We start from the raw sequence: 25719 nt of genomic DNA, 5'->3' as shown, positions 1-25719 counted from the left end.
TTCAAAGTTTGCAGATAAACACCGCAACTCGTTAAAAAAAATACATTCTACCTTGACTGACATTTCAAAGGCCTCAGTAAGTCACCAGATATTATTCTGTAAATAAATGAGGGTTGGTTTTCCCTAATCAGTCCTCACCTGGATCTCCTCATATTGTTTTAAAATTTATTCCTAATAATTTTCACTCCCTCGCCGTCAGCAATATTCCTTAATATGGCTTCCCTGAGAAACCCTTACAATCCAATAGGTTCAGTGTAAGTTTCTTTTTGGTTTAGAATTAGTTTTCCCAGTCAGTCCTTAGTATATGGTGGCAAAGCAACGGCAGGACAAAATGGGCTAATAAAATTCAAGTCTGTACCGACCGAAGCTAATCTAGATTTTGTTTAAGAAATTGAGGAAATCCTGAGACCGCCATTCACTTGATGGCGTATTAGCTTACGAATTTATATGCGGGAGCACATACACCCTTGTAGTCACTTCGGTCCCGCTGCTCCCAGGGTCGAGGTGAGGCAACGTCTGATGAAATGCCTCTACCCTGGATGAAACCGCAAGTCAGATAATTTTGCAAATTTGGCGCTAGCCCAAGACTGAAGGCTCGTGAACCACACTGGAAGTAAGTTACTTTTCAACTGGTCCGGTTTACCAGCAGATAATTCACTTGGGGGAGTATTTTTTCCAATCTGAATATTTAAAGAATTTTCTTCCAGACTAATGGCTAAAACACCTTCTGTTGCTTCTAGGATGTTCACCTGAAACCGCTTGGCTCATTTAATTGAGCTAGCCTCATTCAGATTAGGGGTACGCAACCCGTCATTCAGGGAACCTCGGTTATTCTGCCATCTCTCTTATCTTCTATCCTTTTAGTCTTGGCTCGAGTACAACGCACCACTCGATCCCTTGACTTCCAGTTTGGGCTCGATCATCGTTTTGCCGATTTACATACACATGATTGTGGGAATCACGTCTTTGTTAAGTTCGAATACTTTCGGTTTTCTCCGGAGGTAGGGAGTTTCCGTCCTCCATCTATTACAATTTCCAGCTTTCCCTACACTTGTTTGACTGCGCGTGCGGTAACTAGTTCCACAATGTCTTCTGTGTATCTCATTAGGTACAATTCTTCGGGCATCTAGAGTAGCAGTAGACCACCACTAGACTCTTGTGTCGCCCTTGACGTGACCTTAATTCTCTATTGATTTTTTCGGGTCTCCCCTGGAGACAAATCTACCGCAGTATTGGTTGTGTTATCTATTCTTGGTTTGACGACTATCTCAAGTAGTTTTCTCGCTGTTTGACGCTTTCGTTTGTCAGAGCAGAGGTAAGCTCATTAGGCGCAGCCTCATTTCGGCCCCGCGGAGCAGCATGACTGATAATTTGTTAGCTTCGAATAAATTAACAAAAAAGAGTGGTCCACGCATTAGAAAGAAGGAATACAGGTAAGTCGCTTCTCAGAATTTGTGTAGTTCCCTATCAAGGGTTTAACGGATTCAGGACCACTCTATCGTTAAGCAAAAAAAGTTGTTTTCATTTGTTTATTACCACAAGCCTCGCAGGTTTTTCTATTGCGAAGGAAAATAACCTGCTACTCAACAAGTGTTGAAGTGGATAGCATGATGGGGTTATCATTTTGCTTTTCATAGACAAGGATGACCCTTCCAATTGCTTTACGAAGCCTTTGAAATTATTTTATATCGACCTTTGGCCATCTGAAGCTGTTCTTTTATAAAGTGGCAACTTCGGTTGTTTTAGTACAGAAACGACTACCTGTGCTGAAGTCTCCTTCCGGGTTCTGAGAAATCGAAACTTACTATGTCAAGGCTAACTCTACCAATGATTTGGAAAGTTTATCTATATGAATTTTTCCAGGAGATTGACAGGAGTCGTCCTTGATTTGTAGGAAATATACTGGTGATCACTAGGAGTGTAATTTTTGTATATTCAGATCGTTTTGCTGGTGTCAATAAGGAACTCTTGGATAGTCTTGACCCTAGTTCGACAAGTATACCATCAGTTCGAGTCCGCCTTACAGAATTGGCAGCTTTTTCCAGGATTTTTTGATTTAACGCTTCTTTAGACTTTTCAAAGCGTTTGTACAAAACACCTTCCATTGAGCTCGATGAGAATGGGATATATAATAGTGTCCGATAAAGTGAATGGAAATATTGATGCTGTTGTGAACGTGAAAATTGTTATCCTGTCAAACATTCGAAATGTTCCGTTGCTGAATATTTGGCACCTAAAAAATTACGCATTACGTAGGCATTTATCAAATGTGGATGTGGTTTTATTAGCTACTTCTTGGTTGCTTGTGTGTGTGTGTTTTTTAGCTTCTATAAAAGACATTAGTATCCTTATTTCTGGCATTCTTTTTTTCGATTAATACTTTTCGTTCCCCTTCTAATTTTTTCCACGTCTAGACTTTTTCGAAACATTAAGTTCCCACTTTCCACTTTTCTTTGAAACATTGTCCTTTTTTCCGCAAAAAATTGCTTCCTCTGCAATTTCTGAAAGAATCGTACCTTTCCGCTCTTATTAATGATCAGCTTTCATGACTCCAAGAAATTCTCTTCTCTGACAATTTTTCCAAGGACTCTGGGACTGAATTAATGACGAAATTATTTTCTATATTAAGGAAAGTTGGAAGCATCCTTTGCCTTTTTTTCGGATGCCAATTCACAGAAGGGCAGATCACAGCCACTATGTCGCATTCAAGCTTCAGAGTGGAACCTCTGCAAATGAATGGGGCCATCGAATCTATTCCAACACCCCCCAGCGAGCGTTAACGTCACCACCATCACCTCTTACAATGAGTAGTTTGGCTACGTAGGTTTCCTGTTTGGTTGAAGGCATTCATTCGAATTCCGTACAGATATCATTTCCCTTCGTGAATTTCTTATTAGCCATGCAGATTGTGCCTTTCCGTTTCGCTGTGCTCTAAAACAATCTCTGTACTGAGCAAAAAAAAAGGCATTGCGGGTAGGAATACTTAAGTGTTCTGGCAGTAGTAACGTTTCCAACTTTTCCCAGGGCTAAATAAAGTGTTTCACTGAAAATGTTTTTAGATTTATTCTGGTGTGAAGCTCATTGAATAATTGAGCACTTCCTTCCCAAGCCTTCCATCAATTTTTATTAAGAATTCTGAGAAGATACAATTTGTATCTATTCGATTTCAATTCATGGCTCTTATAGTAGATCAATTTTTCCGAATTATCCGAAAACGGAGTAGAACTTTTGGAAAGACTTTCCACTAGGTTGGAAGCATCCTGAAAGTCCATTTTGAAACAAATTTATGAACCATAAATATGCACTTCGGATAGTTGTCTGGAGGATGGGTATTAAAATTCAACCTACTATCTGAAAACCTTGTCCTGATTAAATTTTCCAGTGTAGACTGTGCCAATACGAGGACGAACTCCCTCAAAGATTCATTTCTGCAGCCCTTATATTTGCGGACCCGACTTTTTGTAGGCACAAACATCATGGGACTCAGAAGTAGGTCGATTGGTGCAGAATGGCAAAACAGCCTTTAAAGGCACTACGTACTTAATATATCTCCACCCATGAATGTACATAAACTCACATAGAATACAAAATACTTCCTCATACGGTGCTCCTACCTACTTAACAGATAATAATTCCATGTGCTTTGTTTCTGATTCGTTTCCTAAAGAATTTTTTCTTTTCGGTTTGCATTAAGATTTTAAAGCACACTTAGCCCCTTTTTAGGAATTTTGTGAAATATTCCAGGGTTCGGAATTAGAGAACGAGTACCCTTGAAAGATTGGGACAAAAGCTTCTGAGGCGAACCTGTAAACCGCAGTACGCTGTTATTGAATATTTTATACAGTTGGGTGGGTTTATTCGAGCCAAATTGGAAAAAAGGACTTTATTCTAATAACAAATGGAGGGCCTCATTTCCGCATATAATAGAAATTTGATACCGTTGCTCTTCGATATAATTTGGATTAGAGAAAAAGACTAGGCTCCCTGGATGCATACAGTTTCGTGAGTCTCATATAACACGAAATATAGGAAACATTTGACGAGCGATTGGAGCTGTTGAGTGACAGCTGCGACTCAGTTCACAGAAACAACGTTACGCCACAGGACTCCACAGAGGATCGTAAAGTTTGAAGGTAGTGCTCTGAGCCACATAAGATTTCTCAGAACATCAGCGAATTCCACGGGACTCGATGAGTTACTAGGTATTATCATCAGTTTCTGGAGATGTGCTACCCAGGACTTTCTGCAAGGCATCCACTCCTCTACTGTCCTATCTGTCTGTTTTTGAAACGACTTCCTCATTGTCGTACGAAATTCCTCTGCATAGCACACCCAGCAATGATGTCACTCTTTCTTAATATAGGACCTATCCACTGCCACTTCTGCCCAATATTTACACGAATATTTTGTCGTACGTAGATTCTATTCTTTGCGACTGTGTAATGACCCGGTAAGCTGAGAACTTTGGCTTTGCAAAGACTCATTTTCAAGGTTCATATCTGGGGGAGAGAGCAAGGATATGCAATCATTCTATTAAAAGCGTGAGGAAAAATGTCATATGTTGTCAATTGAAGCTCTTCATGTCCTTTGCTTAAAGTAGAATGAAGGACGTAAGTCAGGTTTGTGGATGAAGTTAGCATTAATCTGATATCGAATCTATATCAATTTCCTTCAGGCTCTCCAGAATATAGCAACACCCCGAGACCCACCATCTTATCTCCCTGAACTTCAGGATTCCTAGTCTATACCACTGGAATCTCCGCTTAAGTTGGAGAAAACAAGCAACAGGCCTCGATACTGTCGTCGAGGAGCGTTCATACAGTCCAGATCTCATTTCCAGTTCGTTAACGAATTCATAAGGTCGTAGATTTAAAGTTAACGCCTAAGTCATATTTGATTGTGGTTAGCAAAATAGATTTCGACTTTGCAGGTTGTTGGTCTACAAATTTCTATTTCATTTATTCGCCCATTTTGAAAATCATTTTAAACGAAATCATTGCTTTAGCAGAATATCAACTTCTGAGCTTACCACTGACTATTATTAGTCCGGTAAGGATCACCGATCTACACCCTTAGATGACTAGAAGTGAGATGGTGAATCAGATTATAGTGAGCCCCCTCCATCTTTCTTAAACGGGCTTGGCGGCCTTTATGTCATAATAAAAGTAGGCAATGAAGGAGGTGACCGTTGATGGACACCATGAAGCTTGAACAATCTCCAAAGGAAGGAAAAAATGACCGGGATATGCAGTGGTCAACAAATACCTTACAGAGTGGATTAAATACAAAGACAGCAGGCAAGAAACTGTCCCCACAGTTTCCTCAGTGTCAAATTGAGTTTGAAAAGCGCCGGATAAAAAAGGTGACACCTTCCTAATCAGACGACTCAATAACGGACAGTCAAAGTCTATAAGTTCTTTTACTTCCATCACGCAGTTGATATTGATAGGCAGTCAGCGCTTTTTTCTTTGTCAATGAGCTTCATTTCATCCCGCAACAATTTGTGTCACTCAAAAACCAACTCCTCCAACTCGGAGAATTATTGGAGAATTATTAGCAGTCCCCGCAAGACTCTGAAAGAAGTAGCTGAACAATGGAATTGGGATGATGCCAGCGATCTAAGTTACTTCTGTCATTTTGTCTTACCTCCGTTTATTAGCCCAGCATATACGTATCAACACATCTGATTTCCCTGCCTAATTTATCATTCAAACTTTTCCCGGACAAACTTGATATTAACATGAATAATGTGTCATCCGGGATCTTGACTGCCTCACAGAAAAGGTCGAAGTAGATGACGCGATAAAGCGCGAATGACCAGAGGTAACCAATGCTCGCCATGGTGGAAGCCTCCGTGCAATATGCGAGAAAATTCCTTAGCAGCGGGAGAATCAAAATCAGATGGGTAGTGTGCAGGGTGCGAATACGGATACTCCCCACCAAGTGCTACAGGTATCTGGGCTATGGGCACACGTCAGCAACTTGCAAGGGACCGGACAGGAGGACAGCATGCCGTAGATGCGGCCAAGTGGGTCATCAAGCGAAGACCTGCAATGAAAGCGAGAGTTGCGTTCTCTGCATAGATCGTGCCGCGTCTGGTGAGAGTGTCGCACACACTGCGGGCTCGGGACGGTGTCCGGACTTCAAGGCGGAATTGGAAAGGACTAGGATGCGAACGGCATGATCCGCATCTTAGAAATTACCATGCACCGGAGTGCAACCGCTCACCAGTTACTAGCACAGTTCGCTGCGGAAGTAAATTGTGATCTAGTGCTGATAAGCGAGCCATACCGAAACAAGGACCCGTCCTCATGGCATCTCGACTTATCGGGCACCGTTCGGTTCGGGACTACGTTCGACCTCGTGTTCTTGCCGAGAGCCGGGGGAACGGTTGTGTCTGGATCCTGTGTTTAGGAATAACGTTTTTTAGCGTTTACCTGACGCCGAACGAGACGATGCCGAATTTTCGGCGCCGGATTGATGCTCTGGAGGATGCCGTTTCGAGCACGGAGGGACGCATCCTGGTAGGACGCGATTTTAATGCCAGGGTTCTTGAATGGAGAATGCCTCAGTCAGACTCCAGAGGAAAACAGGTTCTGGAAATGGCGGCGAGAACCTGTGAAGGAAGCATTCCTGATATCACTTTTACGTCGGAATCTCTGGCATTATCGGTAGACGGGTGGCGAGTCCTAGAGACGTCTCGGCAAGGGGTTGCCAGTACATTGCGTACGAAGTGGTTCACGCTACTTGCCGGCGAGCACCAACGCGACGCTCCTCCTGCCTGTGGAATGCCGCGAGGGTGAACATCGGGAAGTTCGTTGAAGCTCTTGGAGCAGGCAAGGTCGCGCTGGAGAGCGCTCCGGGCGGTGGTAGTGTCGCAACTGACACCGTCGAAAATTCAGTGATGAACCTGACAATGATGGCGTTTGAGGCTTCTATGCCCCCAGGCGCGACAAGCCTTCTATGTACTGTGAACGGCAAAAATTGCCGACCTACGCAGGGAGCATCATAAGTTCCGCCGTTTGGCACAACGTTTGCACGCCAACGAGGAGGTATGCGCCTTAAAGGCACAGTGTAGATCAGCAAAAAGGAGACTACGCAGCATTGTCAATAAAAACAAAGCTCGCGGCTGGCAGAACCTTGTTGACGAGGTGAGGGCAGTTCGGGTTCAGAACAGGGAGGTCTACAGTGAATGCTGTTATGGAGGTCATAGATGCGGTTCATCGGGCCGAGGCACACAGCCGCCGATCTCGACGGATAGTGTTCATCATAACGCTTGATGTCAGAAACGCCTTCAATTTCGTAAAATGGACAGATATGCTAGGCACACTAGAAAACTCATTTCACACCATGCTATCTCTTCCGGATATTGAAGGATTATTTGAAAGACCACTACCTGCTCTATGAGATGCTAGAGGGCCAGAGGAGGATGGAATTCACGTCGGGAGTAGCACAGGGATCCATCCTAGGGCCTGACTACTGGAACGCTTCTTATGATAGTCTGCTGAGACTCGCTATGTCCGAAGAGTCGTGGCTGGTCGGTTATGCAGACAACGTTGCGGCACTTGTTGTCGGACGGACTGTTGAACAGTCGCAAAGCAGACTTGGCATATTGACGCAACGGGTAAACGTATGGATGACTGCTCACGGTTTCAGCTTTGCGCTGGAAAAAACCGAAGTAGTCATCTTGATCAGATGGAGAATCCCGACCCTGCGTCCCATATCGATTGGCGAATTGGCTATAGAGTCAAAACCAGTGGTTAAATACCTTGGTTTAATGCTCGACGCGAAGATGAGCTTCTTCGAGCAAATCAAAGCAGCAGCGGACAGGGCTGCAGCTGGAGTCACGGCCTTGAGTCGGCTAATGGCGAATGTTGGGGGCCCTATATCAACTAGCAGACGTCTCCTTATGGGAGCAATGCAGTCGGTTTATTTATTTATTTATTTATTTATTTATTTATTTTAGGTATGGGCTGATGCCCTTGACAAAGAGGTGCGTCGTAAACGCTTTGCTCAAGTGCAGAGGCCGGGAGCTTTGCGAGTGGCGTCTGCTTATCGCACCATCTTGTAATCGGCCGTGTTGGTGGTCGCAGAGGTGATCTCCGTTGCCCTCCTTGCCAAGGAGCGTGTGTGTGTGTGTGTGTATGGTGGGGGAGAAGCTACAGCTTCTGAGCACTCAGGCCGTGTCGGCCCATTGTACTCGCCTCCCCCGTCTAACAGAATATTCCGGGTTCGTTAACGTATCGCAGGATTTTCGTTAGTGGATGTGATGCTACCCGTCGCAATTGGAGGACATCGGCACCAAAGATCTGATGCCTGATGCGTCCATAGGCGGGGCATTCACATAGGAAATGCTCCGTGGATTCCGCTTCCTCATTACAGGAGGGACACGTATCATCTTCGGTAATTCCTATTCTGAACATATGCCCAGCTAGTGAATTATGGCCTGTCAGAATGCCCACAATACACCTGCAAGTCCTCCTGTTTTTCGACAGCATAAACTTTGCGGTACGTATGTTGGGTTCTGGCAGAAAAAGTTTGGTGTGTCGAGCAGCATTTAGGCTCTGCCACCTGTCATTATGGGAAACTTGTTCCCAGTTTTTGAAAACAGATTTAGCCAATGCCACTGATACCCCAATTGCTGGCTCTGGTCCCGGCATATGGGAGATTGACCCCTCTTTTGCTAAAGCGTCCGAGATTTCATTTTCCTCTATGCCGCAGTGACCAGGTACCCAGAGTAGTTCCACCGTATTGAATCTAGACATAGAGTTCAAACGGTTTCTGCATTCCTGAACGATTCTCGAGGTGATCAAAGGGCTGCTCAATGCCCTCAGTGCAGCTTGACTGTCACTGCAGATTGCGATGCGCCTGCCCTTCAACCGCTCGCCAATCACCCAGTTTGCCACCCTTAGGATCGCATAAACTTCGGCTTGAAAAACCGTTGCATATTGTCCCAAAGGAAAAGCCCACTTCTCGTTTTTATTCGAGAGGTAGACTCCTGCTCCAGAACCCTCTTCTGTTTTTGAGCCATCGGTGTAGAAGACTTCCGTATATCCCGCCACGCATTCCTCTGGGTCTTTCCAGTCCTCTCTACGCTTCAGGGTAACTACATATCTTCTACCAAACAGATGTATGGGGACACGAGAATCGGAAGGCATTGTAAGAACTGGATTCAGTCTTCCCAGTAACTCTTCCAATGCTCTGTGCCCCCCACATCCGTTGTTTTCCCATAGATCTAATCGAATTAGCCTATGAGCTGCTCTCATTGCAGTGCTTTGAATAAATATATCCAGTGGCTGCAAATTGAGTAGTGCATTCAGAGCTGCGCCGGATGTCGTGCTCATGGCACCAGTGATACCCAGACAAACAGTTCTTTGCAGTGCAGCTAGTTTACGGTGAAAACCTTTTTGTCTCACCTTAACCCACCACACTACGGATGCATATACGAACATCGGCCTAATGATGGCAACGTATATCCACATTACCACATGAGGCCTGAGTCCCCATGTCGAGGCAAAGGTCCGTCTGCACAGCCCATAAGCTGTGAGAGCTCGTTTCATCTTTACCTCTACATGTTTGTTGCAAAGAAGTTTTTTATCTAGAGTGACCCCCAGATATTTCACTTCTTCGGAGAGTTGAAGGGTAGTACCCCTCATTTCAGGGAGGCAAAGTCCATCCAGTTTTCTCCTTTTTGTGAATAAAACCATTGTGGTTTTATTTGGATTAACTGACAAACCATGTCTAAGGCACCAGCTGTCTATCAAATCAACGGCACGCTGTATATTCCTACACACCGTTCCAAGATCTCGATCAACAGCAAGTACAGCCACGTCATCAGCATAAGCTTGAGCGTGTATTGACAAATTTTGCAGTTCGCATAGCAGTGAGTCGATCAGCATACTCCACAGAAGCGGCGAAAGCACACCTCCTTGGGGGCAGCCCTTCGTTGCCTCCGTAGTCAGGTAGCGATCGAACCCTACCTCAGCGCAGAGCAAGAGTTCTTGCACCAAAAAGATATATGGGAAATCCTGCAGCTTTGTCATTCTCGCTGCCAACAGGTAGGAGGGAGCTTTGGCATGCTGCAGGTTGGTTTGACCAATCTTTATGTTTTTCGACATAAACTTAGTCTATTGTCTTATGGAAAACAGTTAGAAGCGTATGCGGCAGTCCGCGTATGACGGGGTTTCCCCCACACCGTACCGCCAGAGACACGCTCCCCTCGTGATTGATTTCTCTGAGAAAAGCCGTATTTGGGAATACCGCAATTCCCATGCGCAGAGCATTCGTCCGTTTTCTACTTAGCACCTTACTTGGTTTGCGGTGTGCGGGTTGCATAGATTCGATCACTCGAACTGGCATCAAGTCAGTTTCGTTCACGTCTCTGGCTTCCCTTCCTTCCGCCTGTTCCTTGGAAGGTGTAGGAGAAGTTACTAGCAGGTAGGATTCACTCTGTAGTCCCTTCCCCAGTGCGAGCCCCCATACGAGGGTTCCGCCCCTGTATGCACTATCCTCCGCGCACGTCTCCATTGTGGGAGAGCGCACCGAAGATGCTGCAATTTGCTCTATGTTGTGTGAGTCGAAGACCATCATTGTTCTTCGCTCTCAAAATGGAGATGCTGCCCTACAGTCTCCTGATATGACTGAATTTCAGTCTATATAGGAAAAAGTGGAGCACCATATGGTGACTTCCCCTGAGCACATTCAGACTCTGTTGGTCCAGTTCGAATACCAAGTTGAAGCCCTCCACGTTTGTAGATTGGTCCTTCCTGGCATTCATGAAATTTACCCTTCAGTGCCCAAAGTCCATGCCCGGGTTCTGTTGACCCAGCAAGCGGATGATGTCCTCTGCCTTCCTTTGAGGGCCCGGTAGCCAACATCCGACATGTTCTGTCCTGCGTAACTCAGTGTTCACAATAGTGAACTTGGGCCGACCGCCGGAACTCAAAGTTGGGATTACCTGCTGGAGCCACTTTAAGGCAGCCTCGTCAGCGCACTCCAAATGGAAAAGCCCATCACGAAAACCTTGATCGTTAAATCGTGGCTTCGTTCCAGGCTCCATCATTTTCTTCCACAGGCATTCCTGGAGGATGGTAAATTGTCCCTCTGACATTTTGCCATCCTTGGAGGAAACTCCCACGGCAGCAGTCAGAACAGAGGCCGCAGCTTGTGCATACGTTCTCTTCCTTCCCGCCTTCGTGTTCGTATTCCTGTGGGAGGGACCAGCTTCATTGAGATCTCTCTCGCTGATTTGATCACCTCCCGGCACACCGGTCCTAATCCCCGGGGGCGCGTGGATGTAAGCCCTGGTGCGGAGCACAATAAAGCGTCGGCCACAGCAGATGTGTTGGTCTTACGCTTCTTGCGCGCATTACCGCTGACTGAAGAGTCTGGTGCGTCCAGTGTGGATCTTACCGGGGTTTCCAGTTTATCCCCACCTTCCGCCGGAGATTTCGCTTCCTTGCGTCCGATTTCTCTGGGCGTTTCCGCGCCTAGTGGTACAGCCACGTCCATGTCCTCATTCCCAAGGTGCTTCATCTTCCTTCGCAGTGCTCTCTTCTGCCGTCGGCTTAGGGCCTTTCCAGGTTCACGGTGTTCGGACCGCTTGGTTTCATTTCCACATGCTGGCGTTGAACCAGTAGCGTCCACGTCACCAGTTTCCCGTTCTTCCGCTCTTTCCAGTAAGGATGGCGGAGACGGTTCTGACAGGCAGGATTCAGCCTGTAGTCCCCCCTCCTTAGTGGCCGAATTTCCCTTCTGCCGGGCCTTCCTCTTCCGCTTGCGGGTAGATTTGGGCTGTAGTACCGCGGACGGGCCGGCCGTAGTCGGATTTCCAGTTTCTCCCAATTTGAGAGTTTCCGTACTTTCCTTTCTGGCTAACTTCGCCGTAGGCACTAAATGCAAACTTTCCACTGAGTCGGAAAGCATGCCTTCTACAGATTGCTCTATAGGCAAATATGAATGTGGTGAGGCCTCCAAAATCCGCACCTCGGCCGCGACATGATTGCTCATGGTCGCGGGTGGATTCGAAGTCTGTGACTTCTTACCACTTGGAGAGTTTATATCCATCGTTTACATATTCATATTTTTGGACACCCTTAGTGTAGTAGTAAACTACTACAGGCTCCCCCACCACGACAAGGTGGTGTCCGAGGGGGAGTGCCAAGGAGCACAAAGCTATCTACCGCCGTAAGGATGAGAACTTGCGAGAGGTGGTTGCTTGTGAAGAACGTCAACGCACCCTTACCGAGTGGCAACTTTCTTGGCAAAATGAGCCAAAAGATCCGTTGTTGAAGCGAACGCACGGTGAGATTGATTACTTCCTTACCCAACTTCTAAGTGGGCATGGAGGTTTCCAGTTCTACCTGCACAGGATTGGGAAGGGGTCATCTCATCTGATGCTCTGCAATTGGGTGGCGGACGACGCTATACACACCTTTTCCTCTTGCGAAAGGTGGGACGGCTTTCGTCAGCAGATTTATGCAGACACAGGGGAGTTATCTCCAGACACAATTGTCAGAGAGATGCTGAAGAGCGCTGGCAGCTGGAATCGTATTGGGCATTGTGTTCGGGCTCTTCTTATTGCGAAGAAGATTGAACTGGACCGGCGGAGGTATCGGACGGTAAGGGGCTCCCTGAACTGACAACTCCCTTCCTTCCCTCCCCTCCGTTGGTGGAAGGAATTCCCTGATTTGAAGGCTCCCAAAGCCGGGAGAGCGGGAGGGCTAGCCCGAAGTAATGTGTCAAACGGTTCCAGGCTATTTCCCTGTGCGTAAACGCATTCACTTACCCTACTCCCAAAAAAAAAACAATACCAACAACTATGGTTATGGCGCAATGATTTCCCGATTCTATTCCAACACATTGAAGAAGGTTAGAATGGATTCCTTAATGCAGTGCCTTATGGGAGCCGTCTTGACATTCAATAGGAAGCTATTATTTCTGCCTTGGGTAAAATAACTATTTTGAATTTTTGAAAATTATATTGACTTGGTCGTTTTCACGAGTATCCAAAGGCTGCTCCCCCAAACCTGTTAGTCGACTTACTTTACTGAAACATTTTAGGAATTTGGAAAACAATTCCGAATACAAATATCCAATTTACTACAAATTCCCAAACTCATAAAATGTGTCAACTTTCTTCTTTCATTCCAGAAATGGGTTGTCTGGGCAGTAAAGATCGTCTCACAAAAGAGGACATGGAATTTTTAAAAACACATACAAGATACGATGAGGCTACGATAAAGGAATGGTACAAAGGATTCAAGGTAAGTTTATGTTTAAATATATTCTATCAAGCCCCAGCGAGAAATACTTTAATCCGAAAATGGCACCATAAAAACTGAGCGTATACAATGTGGTTCAACGGACACTTTCTTTCGCTCCCTGAAGCAATTACTATTCCTTCTGAAGTTTGGACGGTATGTAGACGACCCTAGTTTTGTCCCCTGATGGACATTTCACCGTTTGAATTTTATTGTTCTCACTGCATTAGGAGCGCTATACATACTTTCTTGTCATGTGGTGTAACCGCACGATTTTCTCATAAATCCATTCAACCGTAATAGGAGCGAATGGTTACGACTGTCTCTTCTGTTAGAGGTGTCCTGAGGTTATTATAATGTGAAGCACTCGGAAAACTGTTAAGGTTCGTCGCAGTTCGTATAAATTTCTGCGCTTGTAAATGTTGCCACTGCGGTTCCTGTATTGGCACATATATTTTTAAAAAAGGAGAGAGCAGAAAAAAGGGTCCGAAAAATATAACAACAAAAATACTTGAGGTGTAATGGTTTCAAACAATGAATCTATTCAACATCAATTCTTTTTGGAAGATGTAGATCGGGAAAGAAAGGATACAATGACGTCTACTAAACAAAGGAAATGCTATTCAAGTCCCGGAACAATATCCTAGAAATTCGATACTATATTGACAACACTAATGCAACGTCGATTAACACCGGATAGAGACTTCATCGTTATCCTGGAGCACTCTGTTTGAAATTCAGAGCATGTACAACATGTTGCTTCTGGAAAATTTCATTTGGCAGTCATTGTACGCTGTTGTGACATCCGACAGGATACGATGAATGAAAAACTTCTACTAAAAATTGTCTGGTCATCCTCATCAATCTTCCTCCCCCTTCCATACTTTAACGCAGAACTGCGGTGGAAGCCCTCAAAAGTGAATTGCGATACTGTTTTCACCCTTGCTTGCTGGCTTCGCTTCCATCTTCCACTATTTTGAAATGCTTTTAAGAAGATGGAAAATTGTTGGGCATGCTCCTGTCAAACTAACTTACTGATTGATAGTGTCCTTTTCACTGGTGATAGACAGACGATGTTTTGTTTTATGTGAGGTTTTTCTGGTTCTGCAGCCTGGAAGGGTGTCAGGATAATTTTTGAGCTTTGAACATTTCCAAACCGTTTTTTACTTGGTTAATTGTCAAGTGGTCTAAATCATGTGCTGATGGAAGATTGAATTTTGATGCGTTTAACCATTGGACAATGTCCTTTCACAGTTCAATTAACAAATTATGATCAAATGTTCTTTTTGTAGCGCGATTTTTGATGGTGCGATTTAATTTTTTAATTACAAAATTGAATTATTGAAGACATATTATGAAATGGCAGCTCTTTTATGCGGAACAAAGGATAAAAGTCTTTCCTGTAAAATAATAATTTATTATCCTTATAAGACGTTTTTATTGCATTGACCATAAATTCGTTCATACTCGCAAACCTTCACACTTTTTATCCTAAAATATGAGACCTGAACGTAGCCTCCATACATTATCGATAATGTTGCAGAAGTAATGTTAAATGTTCGTCCTTTTATTACTGTCATACTGTCATATTTTCATTCCCATTAACAATCTGCCATTAGAAATTTTGTTGGTGTACTTAAAGGAGTTCTATCTGATTTTATGCTTCAGCTGTAAAGTGGAGAGTCGTATAGCACAATATAAGGGAACGTCGTAGATTTTCTGAATTCTAGCTTTTGCAAGGAAGGGCCGAATCCTTTTTTTGCAGCCATAAATTTAAGGTCTTTATTAAGAAGGAATGCTCACTTTAGTGGTATTCATGACGAGATAAATTTCTGGTTTAATTGGATCCAACTTCCGGGAGCAATATGAGTGGATGAGTTATTATATTGTGAGTTTGATGGAGAACTTTCAATCTTTCCTTGGAAAGATTACCAAATTACCAGTCATTCCACAATTCTCATAAGCTGAAAACGGGACAGTCTTTGACTTCTTCGGCAAACAGAGTTTTGGCGCAAGTCGGACTTTTCGCAGGATATGAATGGCTTTCCATAAAGAATTTCCAAACACTGTCCGCAGATATGCTTAGCTTCCACAGATGACTAGACTAGGTGTTTCGCTTACAGTGACCCAGGAGTACGAGTATTGCAAATATTTCAAGTTAAAGTGGATGCACCTGTTTATGACATGTATTTCTGCCATTGGTTCCAACTACATCCTCTTTGGACTATTGACCTCTGCGCTCGCTGCCTTACATAAATTCCCGCGGTCCGTCTGTCATGTTGGATTTTGTAATTTCGAAATATTTGATCTCTGATGGATTGATAAAAGTTGTGTCATTTGAATTCTGCCATTTAGGGGTCCTTGTATTTCCTCCTGCAGATGAAACTTCATTCCAGTATTTGCTAGGTCTTTCAAGACTTCCTCAACCAGTATACTCCACATCAACGGTGATATTACCCCGCTCTATGGACAACTTCGGATTGTATTCATGACAGTTGGATTACTTGTTGGTCCTTCTAATTGCCTGTTTTCTAGCATGTTGCCCACGTAGAAGGCTACGGTATTTCTGATTCACTTATGAATAACGCATTCTATATTTCTGTGTACGCGGCCTTCAAGTAATACCCTACGATATTCAAAAACGAACACTCAGCTATATCCTTAATGTTTCTTACATCCCATAATACATCTGTCAACTGATATGGGACAGTTTTGGTTGATAGGCTTGCACGGTAAGCATGTTGGAGTGGCTATAAGGAATCGTAAGTTAGAAAGTTGCACCTGTTGCCTGGTGGAGGTTTACCGGGGTTAGATAGTCCTAGTTACTGGCTCTATTGATGATTGAAGCTGTCACTGTCACTATTGATGATTGAAGCTTTTCTCGAGGATTGATATATCATTCTTCTTCACTAACATGGCACTTGTGTGTTACTCACTTTTCTTTTTGAGCTCTAGAGGATCCAAATCGAGATCGTCTAGCCTCTCTTTGTTAATAGGAAAGATGTCCACCTTCTTATTTGATGTTATATGTCACCTCTTTCCAGTTTGACAATAAAAGGACAATGGTCCTGATGTATTCTACCGTGTCCTCCGTTGAACATACTGGCAGCATTAGTTCTCGTGGAAAACAAGATTTACACCCCATTCCTTATACATCAACGATTTGGTTCCCGATAATTATCTGCGCTTTACGGGTGAGGAGAAGTTTCTACCTTCACTACTGACCTTCCCTTTTCATCCTTCCTGGATTAGCAACAAGAGCCATTGCCCTTTCGTGGGCTAATCCCCTTCTCTTCGGTAAAAAAATAAAAAGAAGAATCACCTTGGAGGCGAGCGTGAAGGCCCCTTCATTATACCAGTCAATCAGTTGGTGCTTTAAGCGATAGGCCACTGCCACGCTCTCTCAGTCCGCGCTCTTCGTGTTTTACATTTTTTTCTATCAAAATGAAATTTCATTGCCTTGCTATCCCTCGGTATCAGTAAGTCGGGATACCGCCTAGAGAGAATGTTGAATTTCTTTCGGGTGTTCTTAACTCCCCTTCGGATAGGGGTATTCTGTATTTCTGCATGCGACATATTGGCAAAAGTGCCTTGGGTATTCAAACTGCGTGATTCAAGGCGGTTGCGATGGATTTAGCGGCCAGTTGGTTCCAATGTATTTGTCCAATATCTTCTCTTCTGTTTTCAGTACGGCGGATGCTGGGTAAATCGGTTTAGAAGATTTGGGGTAAAAAGAATTCTTTCTATTCGCTACGTTTGGTCGTCTCTATGTCCTTGGCACGTGCCATAAGGATACATCGCCCCTTAGCACCCGCAAGAGAATGATTTCTAATTTCCTTTGGCGTAGAGCTTGGGAGATACCATCTAATCCGACCATATGGGTGGCATGTTTGGCACTTCTGTCCTTACATTTCATTTCCTCTCGAAAAGCGATTTTTGCGCCACCAATTATAATTTTTGCTTTAGCATAATTTGGGCGAAGGTCAGATTCATCCAACTGGGAGTTGAGGCACTTAGGTTTCATATGTGATGCCTATTTGATCCTCCTCTAGAACGTCTATTCGAGCTGCCCTTGTTTGTGTCGCCTTTTACACAGAAAGATGATTTTATTATCCCGTTTTTGCAGTTGATAATCTAGGGAGCAGTGTTGGGTTTTTCATATCCTTCTTCTAGGAAGGTCGTAAAAATATTTATTGAGTCGCCTTGGGTGGTTTTACAGAGATTTTCGTCTACCCTCATGAGTTCAAATTTTTCCGATTCATTCAAATTATTGAAGACGAGCAGCACTGCCAGGCGATTCTGTGCGAGTTCGGCCCGATCTCTTCAGAAGAGACAAAGTTCTGTGTTCCTTGGGTACTTGAATTTTTCAGATGGATTGACAGAATTTCAATTTAGTAGTCTTAATTATCTGATTAGAGATTTCAAGGCATCTTTTGTTGGACCGTCAGGATTTTGCTTGTCGTAAATATTAGTGATATCCCTAGGCAGTTTTCTGAGGTCGGAGATATTTTCAACCCTCTCTATAACCCTATAGTCATTCATAGCCTGCTGCAGGATCTATTCCTTTGAATCAAATTTTCCTGGGGTGTCAATATTAGGATTGGTTGTTCTCGTCAACTTGAAACTAATGACCTACTGGAATTTCATCTAGTCATTTTTTTTCGTTTCGAAATCTCCTTTTTTTGTGTGGCGGGACTGCCATTTCGGTACTACGTCGCGGGGCAGGATCAGTTACGAATTGCGCCTCGCGTCATTTCCTACTTTCTTCCGAAGCTTCTCCTTCCTCAACACTTCACCGCGCTCCAAGTTTTTTCAGAGGCTAACATTCGATTCTCGGGCGACAACCGCGGCCCGGCTTTAATTTCCGCCTTCGTTCTGTGTGCGACGAACTTCCGCATCCTCCGGAATCATCTCGCATGTCGGGCAATATGAGGAGTCGTCACGTCCGAAGCGGTAAAGGTATGCACGGTACCCTCCGGGTCCGCTTAGGAGTTGAGTTAGGTCATAGCTTCGCCGTGCCTTCGAGTGATCCATTTTGAGAGGTCTGGAATAATCTTATGATCCTAGTGTCCTTTAGTTGAATCATGCCATCTTTTTGCCACTTCAAAATAGCTTCATTTCGTGCTAATTGTCGATGATAAGTACAGGACTCACCGCTTGAGTCTCTATGATGAATCATAGAGGTGTCGACCCTCGTTCGCCAAGATGTCGACGGGGATCATGCCTGCTATCAGACATGTTGCTTCGTCTGATATTGTATGATAAACGCACGATGTTCGAAATGCACTCGATCGATATGGGGCTGCGATTTTCTTTTTATTTGCTTCTTGCTTTAAAGCCGATGCCCAGACTGGAGCTGCATAAAGCAAGATGGAGCTGATAACTCTCGAGATAAGAAGTTTACGGCTTTGCCTAGGACCACCTACATTTTGGAACATTCTTGCCTTGGTTGCTAAATTCTCAATATGAGCCTTGCATTTCCGCCTTTGATCAACCATGACTCCTATATATTTGAGCGTTGGTTGCGAATGTATTATGTGTTCGCCAATCCGGGTTTTTGTCGACGTTTGTTTCCTTCGCTTGGTGACCAAAACTACTGCGGTTTTATGCTCTGCGAACTTCAGAGCAGCGTTTTCTAGCTAAGCCTTTATTGCAAAAATTGCCTCGTTCGTGCGGACCTCGATCTCCTCAATATCTTGTGCCACGATAGTCACTCCGATGTCGTATGCGAAGCCAATGATTGTCACTCCTTTGGGTAGTTGTTACTTTAAAATTCCATCATACAATACATCCACAGGAGAGGACCGAGGACTGATCCCTGTGGAACCCCGCAGGTTGTTCGATATGTATTAGGTCCATTGTCCAAATCGTAACATAATTGCCTTTCCCGGAGGAATTCTATGACCATACGCACCAGGTATTTGGGAGCGCCCAATTTGGCCAAATTCGCAATTATTTTGCTCCATTTTGCAGCATTGAGGCATTCTTCACATTGAGAGTAACTACCGCGCATGATTTATTGGCCTCTACTGGTTCCTCGGCAATTTTCGTCACCGTACTGATCGGTTTGGTATTGTAGATGACTCGTTCGAAAAGTTTACTGACACCGTTTAATTGGCATATAGACCTATAAGACGAAGGATAACCAAAAGATTTACTTCGCTTCGGGATTAGAAGAAACTTATGTTTCTCTACTATTCCGGGAAAACCCCTTCTTTGAAGCCCGTCGTAAATGTTTCAGCGAACCACCTTGGAACCGTTTTAACGGTAACTACCAGAGCTTTATTTGGAATACCATCTAAGCCTGGGGCTTTATTTTCCACAATTTTCTTTGCGGCTTCCAGGAGTTCTTCAGTGGTTATCTCGGGAGGTTCGATTCATTTGAAACTGTTGGAAAGAGCATCGCAGCAAATCAGAGTTGGTGATCGGTGGTGATTGATGGCATGACTGCCTTGTATGCACGTCCCCATGGGTCGGAGTTCGGTTCCTTGCATAACTTCTTGAAGTGTTCAGTTTTACTTCTAGTGACGGCTGCTTGCAGTTCTTTCCTCGCCTTCCTATATCGGTTGTACAATTTTCAGATTCAGGCCGGTTTCGGCTATCTTGACTGTGTCTCCTGGCTTTACGGTAAACTTTGCGAAGTTCATCGATTTTGGCATTCCACCAGAAGTTGGGCATTCGGTTCTTGAGTACAGTGCGCATGGCATGGGAGCGTCACATGTTTTTTGTATCCTTTTAAGAACCTGCGTCACCTTTTCTTTTGCGTTTCCCATCCGCATGGTTTCCTGCAGAAGTATTTCCTCGAAAATTTCCCTGTCAAGTTCCTTGGATGTCCAACCCGCTACTGCCGTTTCTTAATACGTTTTGCACCTGCGCTACGCTCCATCGGAAAGATGATCGCCTGATGTTCGCTGCACGTATATTCCTCGCTCACCTGCCATTGAAGATCCTTAGGTAATGTGTCGGTTATAAACGTAAGGTCTATCACCGATCCCGTCTCCGAAAAATATTGACGCCATCAGCATTTGCCAGAACAACATTCAGACGTGAAAATACTTCGTGCAATACGCGTCCTCTTGTAGTTGTTCCGCGACTGATTGTCGGTCCATCACTCGCATTTTTTTCGGAGACGGTTGTAGCGATTTACACCAAACTTGGTTGATAGGTTGGAACTGTGAACGCTCACGCATGCAGTGGGTTACATAATTCTACATCGAATTTAAGGGAGGTCTCCGGACATGCAAATTGAGGGTGTATATTTTTTTCATCAAATACAGTCATGTGGGGTATCAAACGAAAGATTGGTTAGTACTTTTTGAAGCCGGTCTTAGTTTTGACATTGTTGGAAAGGTGAGGAATGCGAGTGTTCGAAACTGATCATTTCTTTCACGGACCCATTCTCAGAAATTACCTAACCGCAAAATTTGGAAAAAGAATCAAGAGGCTGCCACTATATGGTACCCAGCCTCTGAAATACCCTCCATACCGATATCTGTTCAAATAAAGATTATAATAGTATATTACTATGATTTTTTTAGTAGTTCAAAAAATCCTCTACAGTTTTCGCAATCACTTCTTCATTTAAGCCAAATCTCTTTGCCTGGAGTATTGTTTGCATCCTTGAAATGAACTAGCAATGATATAGAATATTCCCTATTGGTGATTCTTTTTTTTCATCGTTTTTTTTCTTGATTTCATTTTTCTCTGTCCACCCAGTTAATTGCTGATTTGATCCTAGAGTAGACCTACATCTGTTAATGCGCTGGAACAGTTTCAAATATCATCAACATGTCTTCGCTACTGAACAGTTTTAAGTGAACACAAAACCCACTTCAAGCAGAGCTTTCTAATGGAGCAACGTTCACATAGAATAGTGAATGCGCTGTTATCTGATGTCTTTTGTGATGGACAAAAATTACAAATGAATGGAAAACTACTGAAAGTTGTGAACTAAACGTCAGATCTTCATAGAATTTCGGCATATATAGCAAAAAAATGTGGACATTCTTGGGACTTGTTAAAATCAAACGTTTTTTTACGCTTTCATTTTTGCAGCCCACAGAACTTACGTGTCCAGAAACTAAGGGCCAAAATGCGGTCAAATCGGTAATGACGTTTCTCCAGAAATTTGTTGATCATAGTGCCATCCATATGTCATCTTAGAAACTTTATCAGTCACCTATTATATGTTAGCTATGACTCCGGAAAAAGTAAATCCTTATCTTATTTTGGTTCCTATTGACATATCCTTACCTCGGCGTCATACACCATCCCTACTAAAACATTTTGAACATTATATGTATAACAATGAGCAGGAAAGCTGTAATTTATCAGATAATCATGGGTTAAATTTTGATTAGTTCCCATTCAAACGCAATTTTCATATCATTATGAAATAACTTTTTATACTACTTTGAAAAGTTTTATTCCCTTTAACTATAGAGCTCTGAATGCTAAATAAAACTATCTCCACCCGACAGACAACCTCTTACATGTACGATATTGGAAAAGAAATTCCAGTTTCCCATTTGATAGAAAAGATTGCACAAAGGTAATCACTTCTTCAAAGAGACTACGCAGACTTCAAGGTATTGGCTTGAGGATATTTGGAAAACATCCAAATGGATATTGTATCAAAGATGTCCTGCAAAATGCTGAGAGCTTTGCAAACCCCTAGCCTGCGGGCTACTCCAAGTTTACAATAAAAGATAATGTCGCATTCATGCGGCCGGTGGGCTTCTTCGGAATGATTTCAATCTGATATAAATACACTTTTTAGATACTCGTATTTGACTTTTCTTTTACAAGTACTTTCTCTCTCCATGTGAACCCAAGACTGCAGATATGTAATAAAAATGCTATATCCTTGGCGATCTCCGGACAGGCTGGCTATTTGTAAAGAAAAGGTTGCAACCTATCTCTGGCTTGAATCGGAACATTTCGAATTTTTTGTAAAATGCTAATACACGGGGGACTCGTTTGACGTCGTAAAATTACTTACCTTGTATGACCGCCCCAGCATGTTTTTTGTGAATTTTTAATGAATGAAGAGAAAGCAGAGAGTCGAAATGTCATGCTTTTTTGAAGTGGAAATTTCAATGCAACCAAGTACCATTCAATGGATTTAATGTTAAACCTTATAGCTTTGGAAGGCTTTTTGTAATGGTATGAAAAGGGATGTTTTTGCTTAAGTTTGTGGGCTGGTGATTTATTTTTTAAATCAACAAATTTCTGATTTGTATCTCTCTGGATAATCGTTTTTGACCCAATTTTCGGGAACACAGGCCATGGTTTTATGACCAGACTATTTAACTCGAGTATTTGGTCATTCTTTTTGCATAATTAAGGTTCAGTTTAAATGTTTACTACATTTTCATCTATTCTATGAGGGGTTTATATTTTTTCTTCACCATGACGTGAGTGAATTCTTCTTTGTCGATTTGGATTTTGGAGGGCAACCATGGATCAATGTTTTATAAAACCCTTTATTTCCTTTCCCAATTATTAAAGAATTTCTCGCTGGTTTGCAAACAGCCCTTAATCCATTTGTAATAAATGCTGACTCGAACTCTCTAGTTAAAATTGACCTGAACATCGAAGCCAATGAGAAGCGACTTCATTCAGGCGAACTCGTTCAATATAGACGAGCCGACGTCGAAAGGGACGCAGGCTAACGGAGAGAAAGAACTTCCTAACTCATAGGGTCTTATAATTACGAGGCTTTTTGATAATTTCATGGGAATCCCCATGGATGATAGCTACCGCTGGAGCAACCTCGTCAACATTAAACTGCCCGTCGTTTTGGGAAAGATCACGGGCTTCAGGGATGTTGCTATCTGTGAAGCTTGACCTTGGGCGACAATCATAGCTGCTGTTTTTTGGCAATTTTCATTTCTGCATAAACTCACAGCCTCAATGAAATACTAGGGCTATATAGATTAGCCACCAATTTAACGCTCTCATCTCTCTGAATAAAACACATCTCATTCTGGAATCTGGAATTTTTATAATGCTTGAAAAGGTAATAACCCTTTGTCGCCAGGTGTGGACTATATGGTGGGTGCGATAGAGCCTCCCATTCGAGTTGTCGGAGTTTCTGGGGGGCCATTTTCAGGATGTGTATCGTCTGGCGTTGTCTTGATGGATCGCCACCTTTTGGGCCATTGTTTTCTTATGTCACCTACTTTAAATTGCTTCATTTCAGCAAAAAACCGCGGGCATCAATCAGGTCCCAAAGGTCCCTTTGCGTCAATTTGTATTGAACTCCTATATCGAGCTTCTTCGTGAGACCTATCTTCTGCAAATGGTTTATGTTTAGTACCTGAACAGTGGGATAAGTGCATACATATTTATCTGACGCAACGATTTCTATGATTCTATTGACACTTTTGAAGATTGACCTACCAAATCGGGTTACATCTCGGACATCTATATTATAAGAACGGAATCATCGTTTTGCTGTTGCATTTGATATGGTACTTGGTTCATAAATTGCATCTTTTCTTTTTACCGCCTGCTTCACCCTTTCTTCCTCAATCTTGAAACGCTATACCACACAATTAGCTTTATAGGACAAAAAACTCTTTAAAAAAAATTTGGAGTGTATGTGACCTTTGAACCACTAAAGACATCTAGCGAAAAACGCTCAAAACTTTCCACTATCTATTATCACTTCGAATACTTTATTTGCTTTTAATTCACTAACTTTTAATGCATCTTTAATCTTCAAACTTCTGAGAAGCCGAACCAGATCACTGCAAATGTCCCTAATTTATTTTAATCTAAAAGACATAACTCGATAACAACTGAAACAGATAAAAGTGACTGACGGTTTCGTCTAGGGCAGAGACAACTCATCAGCCGTTCTTACTGTTGCCGGCATAGTTCAGACGACCCACCCGCTTATCAACTTAATTGGAAACTTGACACCTGACGGTACTGCTGAACCTTTCGACCGCTTGACCCTATGAGCACCTTGGATTGTTCCATTTCTGGTTTGTTCGTCCAGTTCCCTCAGCCGTTCGTCTTCATTTTTCAGGGCAGTAGCCATGAACCCAATTCCGGCTAATAGAATCACCTAAGAGTACCCAGACTTTACTGAGCGCTCGGTTCGCTCGGCTTTTCAGTCAGTTAAAGGCATTTCCACACCAGTTTGGAATTCAAATGTTTGGATCTATATGCCGCGCCAGCCTTTTGGCAGTCGGTTAGAAAAGCAGTATTCTGCTGCCTATAGTCCCTTTCGACGTTGAAGGAGGCACATCTGTCTATGATGTACATTTTCGTCTGAAATGTGCTGGTAGGCTTACCCATTGGCGCCTTCAGTGTACCAAGTAATCAGCACTGGTTTAGGCTGCATGTCATTGTCACGTTTTCCCAGTTTGTCCTGTTACTCGAACGCGTTTCAAACTTATTATCCAAATGAAGCCTTGTTGTCATATTAGCCCTTGGTACCAGTAATTCGAGATACCACATAGAAAACATATCAATTTTCCTTCGATGTAAGCAGCTCTCCGTCTCGCTAGTACTCAAGTATATTTTGAAGATGGCCTTCCTTGTTTGTATCTGTATATGCAAATGGAGAGAAGATAATCTTAAAAACGCCCCTAGGGGCATGTCTTCGTTGCGGGCATGAACACACGCTGGTTGTTGCACTGAGTGCAGTGCCGTCTGCCCAAATTACCGCCTTATAGGTAATCGTTGGTCTTTCTAATGTATATCCAGTGCAACACTCTCGGGATGCAACACCAGGTCACGCGCCCGTCGCGCTCTCCGAGCTCGTCCCAGTTCCTTCAGCTTCTCTTGTATCGCAGTTCCGTTTACCGCACTCCAGTATATCCTCCACGAAATGGGGGGTCGATAACTGCGTTGAGGGCATCGTTTAATCTCATCTCATATCCACCATGTCCCGTAAGGAATTGCGTTAGGTGGTAATTTAATTTTCCATGCTTGCGCTAACGCTAGCGGCCCTTTTCGGAATTATCTCACCGTTGCTGTCATCTCCTGTACAGCTCCTTTCTAGTGGCCTTTTGGAAGCCCGCAGTCACTGCGGCCGGATTCACTTTCCTTCTCTGGTAGAGACAGTGTGTCCAATTCGCCAGAAGGTCCAAGGGAATCATTCCCGCGATGACCCACACTGCCTCACCTAATACCGTTCTATATGCACTACACACCCTCAGCGCGATTGGCTGGTATGCCGAACTTACCTTTCCCTGATTCGCTGTGCTATCCAGTGCGTACGCCCAGATAGGAGACGCGTACAGCAGGATGGTTTTCACCACCCTTGCGATAAGCAGTCAGCGGCTAGATTTTGGCGCTCTAATATTTGGCATCATCGTTGCTAGATATAAACTAGCCTTTGCTGTCTTTTTGCGCACATAGTCCAGGCGCCCCTTGAAGCTCAACTTGGCACTGGTCATTACCCCCACAGCAGGGGAGATGTATTAGTTCTCAGAAGCAG

General features: G+C 43.6%; 1 protein-coding gene across 2 annotated transcripts in view; it reads left to right on the top strand.

The window, feature by feature from the left end:
* Positions 1–25719, top strand: part of LOC119647917 (neuronal calcium sensor 2) — a 628794-nt gene that overhangs the window by 435336 nt on the left and 167739 nt on the right. For both annotated transcript variants that reach the window (XM_038049241.1, XM_038049240.1), the window contains one exon: positions 13153–13265. In XM_038049241.1, the coding sequence (XP_037905169.1) occupies positions 13155–13265 (111 nt within the window). In that variant the 5' untranslated portion in view covers positions 13153–13154. The remainder of the gene's footprint in view (positions 1–13152; positions 13266–25719) is intronic.

This window comes from Hermetia illucens, chromosome 2 (assembly GCF_905115235.1).
Source record: "Hermetia illucens chromosome 2, iHerIll2.2.curated.20191125, whole genome shotgun sequence".
Classification (NCBI taxonomy): Eukaryota; Metazoa; Arthropoda; class Insecta; order Diptera; family Stratiomyidae; genus Hermetia; species Hermetia illucens.
The sequence above is the reverse complement of the archived record's forward strand: the minus strand, read 5'-3'. Positions and strand labels throughout refer to the sequence as shown.